The sequence below is a fragment of the Zonotrichia leucophrys genome, chromosome 5 (assembly GCF_028769735.1).
Source record: "Zonotrichia leucophrys gambelii isolate GWCS_2022_RI chromosome 5, RI_Zleu_2.0, whole genome shotgun sequence".
NCBI classification, from domain to species: Eukaryota; Metazoa; Chordata; class Aves; order Passeriformes; family Passerellidae; genus Zonotrichia; species Zonotrichia leucophrys.
The window spans coordinates 55787476-55805344 of NC_088175.1; the positions used below are offsets into that span (position 1 = coordinate 55787476).

At 34.7% G+C, this 17869-nt stretch overlaps 1 protein-coding gene across 2 annotated transcripts in view; it reads left to right on the forward strand.

Annotated features, from left to right (window-relative positions):
- Positions 1-17869, forward strand: part of LUZP2 (leucine zipper protein 2) — a 77245-nt gene that overhangs the window by 56561 nt on the left and 2815 nt on the right. For both annotated transcript variants that reach the window (XM_064715777.1, XM_064715779.1), the window contains exons 8-11: positions 62-124; positions 4813-4887; positions 5948-6115; positions 16550-16642. In XM_064715777.1, the coding sequence (XP_064571847.1) occupies positions 62-124; positions 4813-4887; positions 5948-6115; positions 16550-16642 (399 nt within the window). The remainder of the gene's footprint in view (positions 1-61; positions 125-4812; positions 4888-5947; positions 6116-16549; positions 16643-17869) is intronic.

Here is a 17869-nt window from a genome sequence, read left to right on the forward strand (position 1 = left end):
TATTTAAAATTTAAAAAAAAAAACAAAAAACAAAACCTGATTTGATTATCCTCACTTTCAGTCAAAAAAGATTCAAGCCCAGCTGAAAGAGCTTCGTTATGGGAAAAAGGATTTGATTTTTAAGGTAAGTTGTATTTCACTATAGTTAGCTAAAGTATTGGGGTTAATATAGCATTGGAGTAAAGTAGGAATATGATAGCTGCCTTTATTATTGCAGTTCTAAGCTTGTTATGAAAAGAGCTCAAAACACCAAGACAGACTTAATACCATAATGCATTTTCAGAAATATACTTTTATCTGTGGGTTTGTGCTCACAAAAAGCAAAATTCTAGGTTACTGGTGGTGAATAAAACCTGTTGCCCTATTCCATATATTCTGTAACATTTCATCTTTTAACTGAATAATGTAAAAATATTCTACAGATGCTTCTTGTTTTTCCTTTAATTAGCACTCCTCCATGGCAAAGTCAAGTATTGTTAACATTTGAAGCAAATCTCTGTGTTTATGATAAACTTGAGCAATGTAATGTTCCTTAGGTCTGAAAATTTAAGAAAAATCTGTTGCTTAAACAATCTGAAAGAATAGTCTGTTCTAGCTAGCACATTTTAATAATGAATAAAACATTTTAAAGTGAAGGAGGGGAAGACAAGACATGAAGACATTGCTGAGGGGCATCAAGTCCTTGTTAGCACAGGGAGAAGTTAATCCCTGTTAAAAGGAAGAGGAGAGGGATGCAGCTCACCCGGCTGAAGGCTCTTAATGGTCCTTTCATATATTCCCAGCATAAAGATGGAGATGAAGCAGTCAGCTTCAAGGGGACTAGACCTAGAATTACTTACAAAGTCATTCTTGTCAATATGAGTTCCAAATTCTTTCTCCTGGAAGTGTTTAACTCCCTCTGTGTGTGTCTGTTGTATATACAGTGCTGTAAATAGGTGAATATAGAGTAATGTAGGCCATTTAAAAGACAGTGTGATTTCTGTGCTTTTTTTTTTTGCCTTTTTTTTTGTTTTTTCTTAATATTTACTTAAGTTTATTCCAAGGTTCTTCAGGGACATTTATTTCTGGTCTCCAAAAGACCAAAACCAGGGAAACAGATTTAGAGACAAAGATTAGGTATATTATAGATCTAGGCATTTAAATTTTAACACCACCTAGCATTAACAGAAGTTACAAATCTTTCTGCAAATTCAGTATAATGGAGAGCTTGAGCAGAGGTAAAGATGGAAAATTCTAATCTTGCCTTGCTGTGAAGGTTTGTGTTCTTTGGCTGAAGCGCTGGGATTGCTCAGCACTATTACAGCCCATATTTTAACCAGGACCCTGCCTGATCAGAGAGAGGCTGCTAGGCTGGGGCAAGAACAGGTGATGTTTCATTTCTGATTGCTTTGATACTGGGAACATAACAGGTTTCATGTTAGCATTGTGGCTGTTTTATGAAGCTGTTCCTCTCTCTGATCAATGGGATGGAGAGTCCTCCTGTCGGCACAGCACGAATGTTCGGGATGAAATCCTGGCTGCTGGCTTCTTTCACATTGCTGGACTTTTACCTTTTCCCCTTCCACTCCCTTCCCATGCCACTCAACTTTATTTTCTGTGTGGCTTACTGAGGATTTCAGGGAAGTCTGCTCTCCACAGAGATCTGAGCATTGGAGCAGAAGGATGTAATCTGCAGGCTGTTCGATTTCTAAAGGGCGTGAGGGAAAGCTGCAGTTCATGTCCCTCAAAAGAATGCTTTCTCTGAAGGTGTCCATTCTGAAGATATATGTGAAATTAATAGGGGGAGATTGTGTGATTTTTATTTTACATAATAAAAATTATTAATATAATTTAATATTATTTATTATATTATTTATATAATATATTTATATATTTATTTATTTTAATTTATTTATTTATATATTTATATATTTATATTTATTATTTATTATATTATTTATATAATATATAATTTATATTATATATTATATTATTATATAATATAATATTATTATATAATATATAATATATATTATATATTATTATATATATTATATATAATATATATAATTATATAATTATATAATTTAATATATATTAATTATTAATATAATTAATATAATTGACATCAAGAAGCTGTTTCTCAAATTCTGGTACCTGTTACTGTCAGTGGCTCTGGTCTGAGCTAGATCTCTGGGGATTAAGTGGGAGAGGAAAAGGAATGGGAAGAAGGCAGTTTTCTCCTTAACATTGCAGTGAATTGGTAGATGATATCTTCTTTATCAAATCTTACTAACACTTCTTATGTTTTCAAAGTGTTTTAAAATCCACCTGATTAATTAGGGAGCATATATGGGTGTATGTTTATATTTTTAAACTCTGTTTATGTGATCTAAAGCCATGGAACAGATAAGTAATGAGCATCACAAAAATTCAATCATGCACCCAAGGTTATAGAGCTTGTCAGTATCTCTACAGAGAATATAATTTGAGTTTCTCTTTTTCACATTTTAGTCCCTTAAAGCATGCAGCATGTTATCCTTAAAGAATTGACCCAAGTTGAAATTTGCTTTGTATTATAATGAGAAAACCAAGAATTTATTAATAAATTGCCATTGAATGTTCCTAATTTTATCACTGCCTCTGTAAGTGGATACTTACTAGTTCTGAATGACACTACTGAGTTGCAATAATTTAAATTATCATCCTAAACCCCTGATTCAGTGAAGTACTTCTAAGTTTAAGTGCTCTTCTAGATTGAGGTCTGAATTTATTTCAGGCATTACAGACCACTTCTTTCTAAAATTACTTCTCCTTCATTAACTGTCTTCCCATTTTTAGGCTATATTTTCCTGGAAGAAGTCTCATGTTTTACTAAAATAGGAAAGAATTAAAAATAGTTTGTGTTTTTGTCCATGAAATCCAAACGTGTATATATGATGGTAATAAGATATGAATAAAAATAAATCCAACACTGATTTCCAATGTCAGTTTGTATAAGTACCTTGTATTACTGAAATTCCTCTTGTAAATGTGAAAGGTGGCCATGCTTCAGTGGTATGGTTTGAGAATATCTTTGCTTTTTTCTAAGGCTTCTGCTACAGATTCAGACGTATTTGATCTACCACTTCTTCTCTTTTCCCTTTTCTTCAAATTCTAAGCCAAAGTATCTTGATAGGCAGTTCTAGAAAAACAAGAAACAGTTCAAATATGAGTAGCAATTAACAGCACCTGGCCTACCAATGTATTTAATCTTTGTTCCATGGTAGTTCATTTAGGCTCCCTAACAAAATCCTAAATTGCAGCAGCAGTGGAACTGTTGAAATAGGAATTTAGCCTTGAGAGAAAAAACCTTTCAGGAAAAAAATCAGATTATTCTGCAGATTTGGTACTGACATGTAAATAACTATGACTACTTTGAATGGTTCATCAAAGCACAATTTAATGCCAGAATGTTACTCTTACCTGGTATCAGTTGGACTGATATCACCGAGCCTTTTGCTCAGTGTTCTGTGAAATGAAGTAAACATACATGAATGTTACAGAAGATTTTAGTCCATCAACATAGGACAGTTATATGAAAAATGAGATTAAGTCTTGGTAAATGAAGCATTCAGAAAACATTCATTAATATATTTGAAACCTGTTCTTTGGATGAGTAACTTTTCACCATAAACCACAAATCTTTTCAGTCAGTGAAATCAGTCAGTGTTCAGTCTTTCAGACATTGTCTGTGGCCATGTTTATTGTGAATGATATTGTATCCCATGTTTAGGAAAAAATCCAAGACATTACTGAATTCTAGCAATTTCTTATATCTCAGTAATTTTGCAAACTGAAATAGGAATTTTATCCAATTATTCTGCATGTACTAAATGTACACTCACCTAATCAGAATTTCAGAGAGAAAAGATAAATGGCTACTCCATTGTCCTTCTCTGTGGCTCCCTTTTCAAACAGGGAAAACAATGACTAGGCTGGGTTTTTTGCAGGTACAACAGGAAAAGAATCCTTAGTCCTTTTGGTTGCATAGTAATGTGTTATTAATGAAAAGGCTGAGAACTGCAGGAATCTGCTTCCCTGAAACAGAAAATTCCTGCAGGGAATGTATTTCCTTCAAGTGAGCAGGCTGGGTTTACACACCTCATAAGGAAAGAGAGAGAAAATATTTGTCTTTATTTATTGAACATTTAAAAGCATCTTCTGAACCCCTGCACTCCGTGTATGACAGGTACATTATATGGAGGCTGCTAGCCTGATCCTGACTTCAAACACAAATCTCCCAAAATGCTTTCCTGCTATGTAGCTGCACAGTCAGCTATTCTTGTGGATTTTCCTTTTACATTTCCAGGAAAAGACACGGAGAAAAAAAAATCTGGAGTTACCTCCCTATGTACTAGTAGGTAGTATAATTTCATAAGGTGTCTGCATGCAAGAATGTTTGGGTGTTTTCTAATTTGTCTGTTTATGCCCAAGTAGCTTCATGTTGGCATCTCAATGTTTAAAACTACAAAATAATGTTCAAATTGCACTCAGAAGTCAGACAAATGAGCAAAGTTTTTAAAAGACATTTTAATACCTTTCCAGAAGGATATTACAGCATAATATTAAATATTTCATAGTGTGGAATTAATTTTGCTATTGACATTGAGTTATTATAAACTTGCATTCACATCAGTGGAGCACATTTGACCATAATTTCTTTTTTCCCCCTCAGGAAAAGCAAATCTGACCCAACCCACATATATTACTTGTAAAATTTCTGTTCTTTGCTCTCTCACATGAAAAAATGCATTGGAGATTGCATCAGTTTCTTTTTCTTGATTCCCACAGGCACAACAGCTAACAGATCTGGAGCAGAAGCTATCAGTTGCAAAAGACAAATTGGAAAACGCAGCCCTTGACAAAGTAAGAAATGTCATGTAATGTAAGAGTGTTTACCTATGTCAGCTGGGGATGTTTTCATGTAATTTGACAAAAACAAATGAAAGCCATGCAATTGTTTGGATGCATACTGATTGTACCTGAGAGTGATGCTACTGAAATCAGTGGAACTAATTATGGTGCATGAAGTGAAGTACATCTGCAAAGTTATTTAAGAAGAGGATGGTCAAATTAGAAAAAAAAATGTGACCCAAAAATATTTTGCACTGATTTTTAGTAGATTTAGATATTTATTGAACTATAGTTTGTGCTGACAATGGACTTAGTGTCTGTCATAGGTTTATTTACCTATAATCAGTGCAAGATTATAGAGAACTTTGTCAAATTACATCCCTGGTTCCAATAGTGTTTCCTTCACCTGTGCTTTCATGATGTTCATTTATAGATCTCCTATCAGCAAAGTAATATTGAATTATGCTATGCACAGGATGGAAACAAATTTACTTGTTCTTCTTTTACCTTTGGATTGGCAAAATTGGAATGGCTGTGGCCAAGGAAGAGTGTGCACTGGATGGCAGGATTAAGGAATGAGAGGATGAGAAATTATCCAGAGAAATTTCTGGATGAGAGGAGAGTGATTTCAGATGGGTGCAATGTGCAGGAAGCACTAAGGGCAGATCAGACTGGATTGACTGAGTCCATATCATCATGCAAAATTAGGCAGTCTGCTACCTCTGCCCATTTATCCATAACAAATGGGGATTTATGCTGCCTGTGCAGTCACTGACTTGAAAAGTTAGAATTAAAGACATGTTACATTGAAAAGAAGTATGCTAGTATCTTCTGCCAGTTAGAAATTAAAGGGTCCCTGAGTCAAATGTGTCTGATTTAACCTAATCACATAAAAATCCTGCTTTGGACAGTCTTAATTCCTCCCATTGTCCCGTCTCGGCTGTTCATCCCATCAGTAAGAAAAAGCAGCAGCCACTCGTGAGTGTTTGGTTGAATAGAGATGGAGAAAAAGTAAGCGGTTGTGTTCATCCCAGCACATCCTGGAGCAGTGATGGTTTCCTGTTTTGCCCAGGAGTCCCAGCTGAAAGCCCTGAAGGAGACTGTGCAGCTCTGCCTGTCCTCTGTCGTGCGCCAGCAGCCTCCCTCCGTGAGCCTGATCCCTCCCAAGCCAGCCGGGAGGCTGACGGCTTCCTCCAGCACTAAGGGCTCCAAAGCCCCCTCTCGGGTCACAGCCACCAAGGTATGATCTCACTCCTGGCTGGGGTTTAATTTGAACATCTTGGAGAGTTTGTCCTCTAGGACCATCAAACTGAAACCAAGGAGGGTTTCAGATTCATTTACAGCCAAATTTCGAGGATTGTTCCAGGACTCTTTCTGATGTCAATAAATTGGTTCTGTAGCTGGGAAGCAGATACATTTTACTGAGTAACAAAATTCTGTCACTTGGTAAATAGATAATGTCTGTTGTGACAAATCTACACTGAAGATGGATTTGCATTTAAAATAAATGAGGGTGCTGATTCATAGCATCCTTTACTGTCAGCCCTGAAAGTGAGTTTGTGGTAATACAGCACTAAGCAGTAATATGGGATTGCTTATCATGGCTTCTTTCAGTGGAAAAAAATATTTTATCCAAAACCATAAAATAATCTGGGACACCCAAATCAAAATTGCCAAAATGGATCAATGAACTTGACAATAGGGAATATTCCAGTCTTGCAAGATGAAAAGGGCAGTTTCGGAGAAAGCATGAGGAAAGAAAAAGATGAAAACTGGTTTTAGTCAATAAATTCAAACAGTATAATACAGTCAGGATTCACACTGATTAACAACTGTCCTAGTAATTTTCATCTCCAGTGTTGCATTTTGCTCCTGAATTCAACTGATTGAATAGATAGATCTAGAAGAATGTGTAATTTCAGTGAAAAGGGATTTTTACAGAAGAATGACTGAAGGACACTTCAATGTCCTCCTTTCATTACAAAACTGAAATAAAAATAGGAATTGCTATCTCAGTGCCATTTGCAACTTATGTATGGCATCTGTTGGTATTTACTGTTAGTGCATAGGCTGAAGCCAAAATTAGTAATCTTTCTATGTGTAATTAAAGTACAATTTCAGAAAGCAGAATATGATTATAAAACTGGATATCACATCACTGCTCTTAAAATTATGATTGCTGGTTTATTAATAACTGGTTTGCAGGAAGAAACCATCATTCCCAAAAATTATTACCTGTGGAAAAAAAAAGCACTGTATGAATTATTAGCAGCACATGGGTATGATAGAATCCATTTAGATTAAGCTCTGCAGGATGGCAGACTTTTCTTTTGTGGTGGTGCAAGCTGAGCAGCACTCTGGGATCTCAGGAGCCTGTTGTTCCTCATTAATGTGGCTGTAGAATTGTTTGTCTTGCTGTTCCTGTCCTTTATTTCAGGCTGGAAGTGTTCATGCCTCTGTCATGAGGGAAGTGCTGAAGGATAAGGGCCAGCTAGAGAATTTGGTCTAGGGTCAGAGCCTTTGGAGAATTTGATGTTACACATAGGGACATGAGAATACAGAATAAAGATTAGAATTAGATTTTTGATATTTGACTGAAATACAGAGAACTCCTGTCGCCCTGATTTTTTAAGATTTTCTAAGCCTTCTGGTGTTTGCATTCTTGTAATGAACTTTCTCATGCACTTTATGTAAATAACTTATTGTTTTGCATTGTTTTGTGGAGGAGAGAAATTTAGTGGACTGTTGGTTTGTCCAGTGTCATTGGAGAGGTGGCACTGTCACCCTCCAATCCACTTTTGGAAATCTATAAGTGTTGGAATCAGAAAATGAAAAGTCCCTTTTTACCTTGGAAAGAGCAGTGAGTCCGCGTCGTGTTGTTTTGTGTCCTATAGAGACAAACTCTTCCTTCTTTTTTTTTTTTTTTCAATTATCATAATATATTTTGTGTTTAATGTACTTGGAAAAATGTGTCACTGCTTCTGTGCTGTAGCCTTTGAGAAACCAGCCTCTGGTCCTCTGTATCCAGAAGTGCTTGGATAAGTTAATCTGCCTGCTGATGGGCAGTTCTCATGTTTCTCTGCTCTTGGTGTGTGCCATGAAAATGTCTGAAAGAATAATGGTCTGCAAACATTGACACCTCGTTATTAAAGATCTGTGTATTATCTGTGATTATAAAACGAATGAAATCTGCTACTATGAAAGAAGTTGTTAAAGAATCATAGTCAGTCACCGTCTGCAGTTGAGCTGTATAGGTGGTTTTTTATTATGACATCCTTTCTTATATATCTTCTCCTTGGCTTTTTTTTCCCTTTGACAAACGCAAATTAACTCTTAAATAAAGATGCATTGCTCTCTTTTTCATTGTTATTAGATTTGCATAAATATTTTGATACAGCAGGCTAGTATTTGGGGGGGAATATAAATGTGTGTGATTAATTAAATGTGTTATCATACATAAAAGTGGGAACTTAAGATGATCAGCACTTACACATCTTGTCATGTCTGATAAGCAGCACTTTCACCTTCAGGCAACAAATGATAATTTGTCTGGTAAATATCTTAAAATTGTTGTCTTCCAGCCTAAAAATTACTTTCTAAAATGGCAAACTTACTTTAAACCCATGGAAGGATAAATCATACAGTGTATGATAGCTGTACCATGTGGGGGCATTTATCCCTGGGATGGGGTTGCTTCCTCATTTAAAGAAAAAAAACAAAAAAAAAGTTCCAAATAAGTAGGTTGTATATTTGTATTCATCATTGGTAATTGTGACACCTGAGAGTTTGTTACAGATATTAAGCATAAGAACCTGGTGTAGAAAGGATTACTAGGAAAGAAAGTTGCCACATTTCTTGAAAAGAAAGTACTTGGGCATTTTGTTTTTTTCTAGAGAATATGATATGAAAAAGAATAAATTAGGTTTATAAAACATGTGCAAAGCAGGGCATTATTAAGTGCCTGGATCAGTGCAAAATAAAGTTGTTGTTCTAGATAGTTCATTAATCTGGAAAATTGTGTAGTAATGAGAAGTTATTACCTTTAAATCAAGGAAAAGTAATCTTAAAGTGATCAAAAGCAGTATAAGTCTGAGGTCTGCTTTTTGACCTGTCTTCAATAAATTAATATTTGCAGAATAAGAATATAAAACACAGAATTTACCATGTTAACTGGCACTAATATTTCAATTCAAAGCCATTTTGTCTGTCATGTACCTGTCATAACACAGCTCTGGTGCCAAAAGTACACAGTGACAAATGGATTTAGAGCTCTGTGCATACAAGCTCAGTGACACAACTAAAATCAAGCATAACCAGAAGGCAGATCATTAATCCTTAACCGTGAGAGTTTTATCTTTCTGTGTTTTTATCTTTTCCTAATGCAAAAACATTGTTCCATGTACTCCCCAAATTAATTTCTTGTTTATAAACACCCAAAATACACTGCAGGCTTTGTGTAGTTTGTGAGCTGCACTGTTCTAAGAGTGGAAATGCACTTGAATTTCAAACAGCAAACAACAGCACCCATTCCCATATTGTACATAGCATAGGTTGAAAGACAACCTGTGATGGCACATCAGATTCCTTGTATCAATGGAGAAAATACAGGCTGAATGCAATGGGGCCTGATGATCTCAAAGGTCTTTTCCAACCTAGGTAATTCTGTAATTCGGGTTATTATTTGAAAATAGCTGTATGCTCACAGTTGGGGGTAAAAATAACATGTGACCTCATAACTTTATCAGAAGGAAAATCTAAAATATATGTGGTTTTACATTAGATATATAATATAAGAAACACCTAGATATGGTTTGGTGCTGGAGCTTGCAGTATTAGGTGGTGGTTTGACTTGATCCTAGAGGTCCTTTCCTCCTCAGTTTTCCTGTGTTTGTGTCTGTGGCCAGCAGGAGCGTTGAGGGCAGTGTGTGGGTTTGTGCTCCATTTAGGTCTGAGGAGTCAGCTGCTGGTTCCTCAGAATTTACCAATTCCTGTGGCCTCCACTTTACTTCTGCCACAGTGAATGATGCCACCAAAACCCGCAGTTTCAGTGACCTGTGGATCATTGTGTTTAACCAGGGGATTAAAAATCTGTAATTAAAAAGAACAAAAAGGCAATTACTCAATGTAGAGTCAGACACATTCTGTACTGTGCAGTAATGACATGCAATCATAGAAGCCTTTCCTAATGCATATACATTAGAAGAATAAAACGGCATTGAAAAATGATGCCATCAATTGTTTTAGGAGTTAATTTCCAAGACAAAGGAATACATGTCTCCTGTGATACCTCAGAAGTGTCAGGTACTGGGTGTGTCTGTGAGGCTAATGGAGAAAGAATTTTGTTTTTAAATGGATAGAAGTTAATTTAATTGTAAACACATGCCTAGCGTGACTTATTTATTCGTGTAAGTCTCTCCTATTCTGGTTTTCATAGCTGCCTTTGGGCTAATAGAGTTTTATTCTCATTATGATCATCTGGATGGCAGCTATAATCCTGTATTAATGTTAATGGTGGTTCACAAGGTTATGGCAACTCCTGCTCATATCTTTTATTTCTGAAATTTACATTAGATTATGTTTTTGCTGTTGCCTCATTGCACAGAACTTTTCCTACAGCCCTTTTTCTTCTGTTCCTAATTTTTAATAAAATTTTAATACATGCTGGAAAAATGTTTAACATCAGAGACCATGAAATTGAAACCTAAAGCTCTTTGGGTTTATTACTTACTCTACAGAAGTCTTCATTATTAGTACATTATATTGATCGTAAATTAGCTTTAGAGGGGTTTTTTTTCTTCAACTGAATACAATCCAGGGAAATGGAAACAAGTCCCTGGTATCTCTTATTTAGTCTGTAAAAGCCCACCCAACACACACATACACACAATTTCCTTCAAGTTTTAGTGGCATGATCTTTATCTTAATTTCTTTGACTATTTGACCTCACACCTCTTTGTTGCAGAGTGTAAGTGTAGCCCATCACCCCAGGGCTCAACTCTGAAATTAGCAATGTGCTAATGGGTTAAAGAGGTAACTGTTAATTGTTTATTGCTGCACGTTTTGTGGCTGTTAACTGCAGATCTGTTTGCCTGTAAATGAAAATTATTCTATATTCTCACTCCAAATACCCTTTTAAAATTAACTCTTTACCTCTTAGATGCTTCAATAAAGTCTCCCAGAATCTGTTACATATGTCTCAAAATACTGTGGATTGCTGCTTGACAGTGGTTGAAAAGGTATACGTGTATACAGAATTTAAATTTCTTAAGAAATGTTTTAAATAACATCAAACTCTGGATTGTTAGTCGTGGTGAATGGTCTCACGTGGAGCTGTGGATTAGCATTTTTAGCATACATCCATCCAGTTCACCTCATTTTGCTCCAGTCTAAAGCCAGGCCCCCAGAGTGGAGCAGCCTCCAGCTTGCTGTGATGCTCAGCACATTTCTGGACAAGCTTTTTCTCTGTCAGGAACAGACAAGAGCCCTTAATTACTTTTCAGATGTTATTATTTTAGACAGATCTTTCCTCACCTACTCACATCAAGTGATTTTTTTTGAAGTTTCTCTTTTTTTTTTTCTTTCTTTTGCCGGGTGACAGCGGAGATGATGGATAAAATGTGCACTATTTCTAATTTTAGTTGAAGTTGCGTTTAGCAGAAAAATAGTAATTTATTTTTCATCTTGTGACTTTCCTAGGTGATGTGTTTGTTACATGTTCTGTTAAAAATATGTGCATGTGAGCAATGACAGTATTCTGAATTTGTGTCTTTGCAGTTGCACATTAGTAACCCCATTTCCTTTTTTTTTTTAATATTAGCAATTTTTTCTATGGATATTCTGTGTAAATGAACACAGAAAATGTGCAGAGGAGCTAACAGATCATTTTAAGTGGTTTACAAAATAAAATGTAATTTTGAAAGTACTCCAAGGGAATTTTGCTAACCACAGATATACTGAAGATTTATTTGAAAATTATTAATGCATGTATCCTTTATAAAATATATATTATTAATCTTACAAAGTTTGCCTTGATATGTGTATAGGCAGCCAAGTGGGAAACATTGGAGAAAGTTAAAATTGCTTTATGTTAAAGCAGTTAAGATCCTTTTCTTTGACTTGAGCAAAGATGTGGTTTGGAAAATATTCGTAAAGAAAATATTCATTGAGCATTTTGGCCATTATTAGGAATTTTCGAGTAAGTTCATTAGAAGTATTGCATTGAATCATAAGGCATAAGAATTGAGGAATGAACTAGTGATTAAATCAAAGACATTTAAGTTCAATTTAGCCCTGAGCAATGTAAAATACTACTTACTGCCCTACACCTGGAATCCCATCATCTTCCAACATGGTAAATCTCCCCCTTTTTCTACATTTATTCTTTTATGCTAAAACAATAATAGATAAAATACAAAATAAAAAATAATAAATTAAATGTCATTTAGTGTGAAGGAATGTGCCCTCATATAATAGAAAAGCAGACATTCATTTGCAACAAAAAACTTCTAACATTAAGTGTATTTTAGTTCAAATCATTGAAAGTCATTTGGATGGTGCTAAAATTGAGTTTTTGAAGCAGTGGAGTAATATAATTAGTATTAAATATTTAATCATTACATATTTGGAGGTAATTTATAAATTATTTATTAAATCCTTTTTCAGTGATGTTACACAGTGTTCATTATCCCGTGGATAATTGATTTTTCCTTTAGGATGGCTGTAGGAAATGAAGAGTGTTGTTGAGTGAATGTGTTTATTTGGTGGTTTCAGTTTCTGAAGTATTATAACATCAACCTCCCACACGCAGCTGGAGATGCCAAGTATCTTAATAGTTATAGAAAAGAAAGTTCCTTTCCCTACATGAAGAGTGCCTCTTTTAACAGTTCAGGAGTGGTGGAAAAATGAAGCAGTATGTGTATTTATACATGTAGTTTATATATACATATATTTGCAAGAGCATATACCCATATATTTAGCAATCCTTGAGCTTTGCATCTGCAAAGTACTAGGTGTTTGAACTTGCCCACTCTAAAACTAAAAATGATCTAAAAATGTAGCTATTAATAAGGGAATGTGAAATTACAGGATTAAATAGAATCTAAGTAATTGACTTATAAAAACTTAATAACAAGTTTTTTTTATCTAGTAATAATATTTAGTATATGCTTGAGTATTCAACAAAATGGTATGTTTTCAAACCTTCCTTTTCTTTGTGTTTTAGCTACAATAAATTTTAAAAAGACATCTAGAGTTACTGCTGAGCAAATGATTATTAGAAGAAATCTGAAGTGAAATGATCCATATAAAGTGAGCTAACTTTATTCTGGCATTAGATAGAAGTGTTCATAGGCAAGCCACTAAAAAAAAAGGTTTGCTTTCTACCTTCACTCTCTGATGCCATAATTTGGAATCACTGATAGTTGTTTTATGCTCTGGATTTTTAATGTCATCATACACATTAAGGACAGAAGAAACCCCTGTGGACATCTTGTCTCACTCAGCATAATATTTGCCACAAAAATTATCTATACAATTTTTGATGCATGCACCTTGAAAGTTTATTCTACCATTTTACCAGTTGTATAAAAACTCCTAGATAATGCTTTCACGACCTCAGTAGCAGAAATTCAGCAAAAAAGGAGCTATAAATGTGTAACTCAGAGCTTTCCTATTTTCCATGCTGATACCCAGTGTAACAGAAGTCTGGATTTTGCCTGTTAGTACATGGACATTCATTATGGAAAAAAAATGACTAGGTAACTCTGAAATCCAGTCAGCTAGACAGAATTCTAACCATCCCTTATTCTCTATTAACCTTAAGCATATTTTGGTTTTTAGATATCAAAGAGCTGAACAGATAAAATTTTACAGGACAGTACATTTCCTTAGGGAATAATTTATCATCTGCTACTGTATCATCATTGCTGACTACTCCTAGTGCCACCTGACTTTGCTGTCCACCCCATTACTATCTGTTATTTAAACAGCTGAGTCAAGCTCTTTCCAAACACATGGAATGATGCAGTTTTTATTTTTTACAGCCTGCATAGAAATGTCTTTCCCTGTCAAGCCAATATATCACCACTGAATTCAGTGCAGCCCTGGCAAATTACACACTGGCATGTAATCCAGGCAACAGCCAAAAACATTGAAGAAAAAGGACACATCACAAAAAACACAGCCAAAGTTACTGGAAAAATGTGATTAAAGAAACAGTGTTGACATAAACACGCTAGCAAACACTATGCCTCCTGTTTATAATGAAAATTGTCACTATCTTAATGAAATCTGAGTTTAGACTGCCTTTCATTTTTCATGTTTACCAGAGGAATCATTAAGCACAGAATCAAGAGCAAGGGAAAGGTTTGAAAGCTAGAGATATTAAAACTTAAGGTCTTCTGATTATAGTCATCCTACATTTTTATTTCATTTTCCTCATTCATTTAAGATTTTATAATGACAACTACTTGCTTAATATTTCACTAATTACTTAAGGGGTCCTAGGAGTACTATGCCATTACATGTATTTTGTCGAATGGCTTTAAAAAAATTGTATTTATGGGAATACAAATGTAGATTTTGAGGTTTTATAATAGGATCTAAAACTTCTGCAGCCATCCCTAAACATCTGTGAAGTACTTAAAAGATTTTTGACTAAATACCTTCAGTTTCTTTACTTCCTTTTACAGTGAAGCTACATTTAGTTCATTATGTGTTCATTTATTAGAATTTTTATGTGTCACGTCTCCTATATTTTAGCTCCTGATGTGAAGTCTACATGTGTTTAAACATATACATTCTGTTTCTTCTTGAAAATACAAAATTTCTTATTCAGCTCTTTGGCATACATTTTGCCATGAAGGAATGTCTGTAACTGAAAGTTCAGTCACCAGGTGAAACTAAAATTATTCTGGCTTCAAATAGGATGCTTATTCTGCATTTTTAATTGCAAGATCTTTACTCCTGGTCTAAATGAAAGGTGTTTTTTATTATTATTCATTGTTACCCAGATCTGTGACCAGTTAAGTGCAATTAGAATGAAAAATACCAATGGTTACCTGTATGTTTTTAGGATTCTTACTCTCTTTATATATCTGTGCTGATTTCTGTATTATTGTCTTTCTGATCAAATAGTCTGGCTTTGAATTAGCACTGAAATTTCACAACAATCTGTTTTGCACTGCTTGTATATAGATTTTTGTACAGCAAACAGCAATGACTCTCACACAGCACGAAGAAAATCTGTTCCTCTACCAACAACAAACCTGTCATGAATTTTTGGACACGGCTATTAATTTTAGGAAGAAAAATTAATAAGAGGAAAGTTATTCAGTCATTTCACTAACACCAATATTGTGAAGCTGTTTTAAGCAATGAATGTTAGATTAGAGATGCCTCCTCCCTGGGTCAGAATTTTCTTAGCTGCTCATTGAATGCAACAGAGAAAAGCAGAAAAATGTGTTTTCAAATAAACATATTGTATATATTTATATATATATAGAAAGAGAGATAGATAATAGATATTCCCCACCATTTCCAGTTGTGAATGTAACACCATAGTTTGGACTGCCCCAACAGCAATAGTTGTATCTCTGAATCATGAGGCATTTGGGAGGAAAAAAGTGTGATTTTTGTGCTTCCATGCTTTATCTTCCTTCATATTTCTGTCATGCTATGGCAGAACATCCCCTAGAAAATCGCAAGGGTAGACAGAATAGTTTAAAGTCCAACTCCCACTGCAGATCAAGTGGAAGGAAAAAGTGAAAAATTGTCACAAATGCATGATTTTTAAGATTAAACTAGCCTCTGTAGAGTTGCATAAAATTGTTTCTGTGTGAATTTAGAGGCAAAAATAGCAGAAGCACATCACCTAGCTTTTTAAAATAGGTATTGACTTGCATAAAATCCTGTTGAAAGGCAGTAAAAGCGTTACATAAATACCAGGAGCAATTTAACTTGGCCAAGGTGACTCTTCAGCTGCAGACAATTATACTGTGCCTAATATTTGCAGTATATTTAGTGTACTGTGTCACCATGCTAATCTTGGATCTAGCCTGTGTCCAGATCCATCATTTAGAGATTAAAATGTATTTATTGTTTATTGAAGAAGTTTTGGTGCTTGGTTTATTTTTTTTTCTCAACTCTTTTTTTTTTTCCCAAATGGAAGGAGGTCTAGAGAAATGTAAAATACTAATGGGATAGATATCATAGCTTATGATGCAAACATGATACAAATGAAAGTCCAGGTTGTCTAGGTTTATCCTGCTGCTATACACTTTGTATTGTACAAATGATGTGCAACCTGTGTTTTGCAGTTGGATATTTATTAATTTCTTAAATTTTATTACAGTGTATTTCTAAAGTTTTTCTGTTCCTACGCAGAATATAAACCACAGTTTACTTGCCATCTTGATTTTTATTTATTCCCATTTTTTATTTTATTCTAGATGTGTAAAGTCTCAGGAAGCCAAACATTTATTCATTCATTTTTCATGTTCAAGGCCTGAAAGAAGACTTGTTTGGAGATGAAATTATTTCTATATTTTGCCATAAGATTCTTAAATTTGATGGACCTCTTGGTTTTTCATTGTTATCCTGAATTTTCAGATCTAGCTTATTTGAAATTTTATCACAATTATAATAATTTTCTAAATTATTATTTTATATTTTTCAGGTCTGGCAAAATGTCTCAGCAGAGAAAGAGAATTTTCACGTGGCCTCAAAAAAGGAAGAAAATCAAAGCACCCAGGAGTGCGATTCTCAAGATGTAAGATTAGCTCACCTCAAAAATAAGGCCTAATCTAGGTTGGATGAAAGCATGAATGCTTTAGGTGACTGTCAGTGGGACTTTTCCTGCTCAGGATGGCAGATATATTAATTTATAAATTACAAGTGCTGAGGAGTAAATGCTCTTTGCTGTCAGTCTGTGCCTGTATATTATCAAGGTTTCTGTTCAAAACTGAATAATGATAATAGAACTGGTGGAGCTGTTGCAGGAAGAGCAGTGGTGGAAAGTGCTGTCATTTGATGTTTCACCATTTCAAAAATTTATTTGTTCCTGGCTGAAGTGTTGCCTGCATTACAGTGCGATGCAAAACCCTTGTTTACGTATCATTATATTTAATACTAATTTATTTATTTCTAATAATCAGGCACAGATTTCACAGATGCTTTGTTTAACAAAGCAAATCCTGTGGGGAGATGTAAGACATGACAGCATAATCATTGAAAGGCTGTGATACCGTTCACTGCCAGTCTAGAAAAGCTGTAAGCTGTGTTTTTCTTGTGATATTTCTGACAGAAAACCAAATCTGCTGCTTTCACTGAGACAATACACTCAGTCAAACAGCATGGGACGAGCTCTTCACAGAAATCTCAAATGCATGGATTGTGGCTGTAATTATAAAGACACAAATAGAACAGGAAAAAAAAGCCATAAAAAATGAGCGAGACAAATTTTGTTGTGAGAGTCTGCTCTGACTGTTGAGGATTTTCTGCTCAATAGTTCAGAAAGTATAGTGATACTCTGATTTGCAGGTGAAATATAGATATATATATATATAATTCAATATATATTGTTAGATCTTGAGATAAAACAAAATCCTGTGGAGGTAACTGAGTAATTTGCTGTTAGGTGATCATGACAGTGTGAAGAAAATTCTGGAAAAAAAATCTTACATAATTTGGTATACAATATATATTTTTTCTAATTATACAGTATCCATTTATCACAAAGGTGTTAAAAGTTTGTTCAGTTATAAGTTACCTCCCTTCTGCCACATCCTCCACAGAACAAGGAGAAATTGCATAACCATAAGAGTGCTTACTTTGTTGTTGCACATTTCTTAATTTCTAAAGGTAAAGGAAACTTCAGTTGTTAATAAAATTTGAAGGAGGGGAAGAAAAGCATGTAAAATTATGAAATTGGAGTGAACTCTGTTTAGATTATGACTAGAGGTCAGTTATTCCTTGGAAAAGTTGTGTAAGGCTTGAT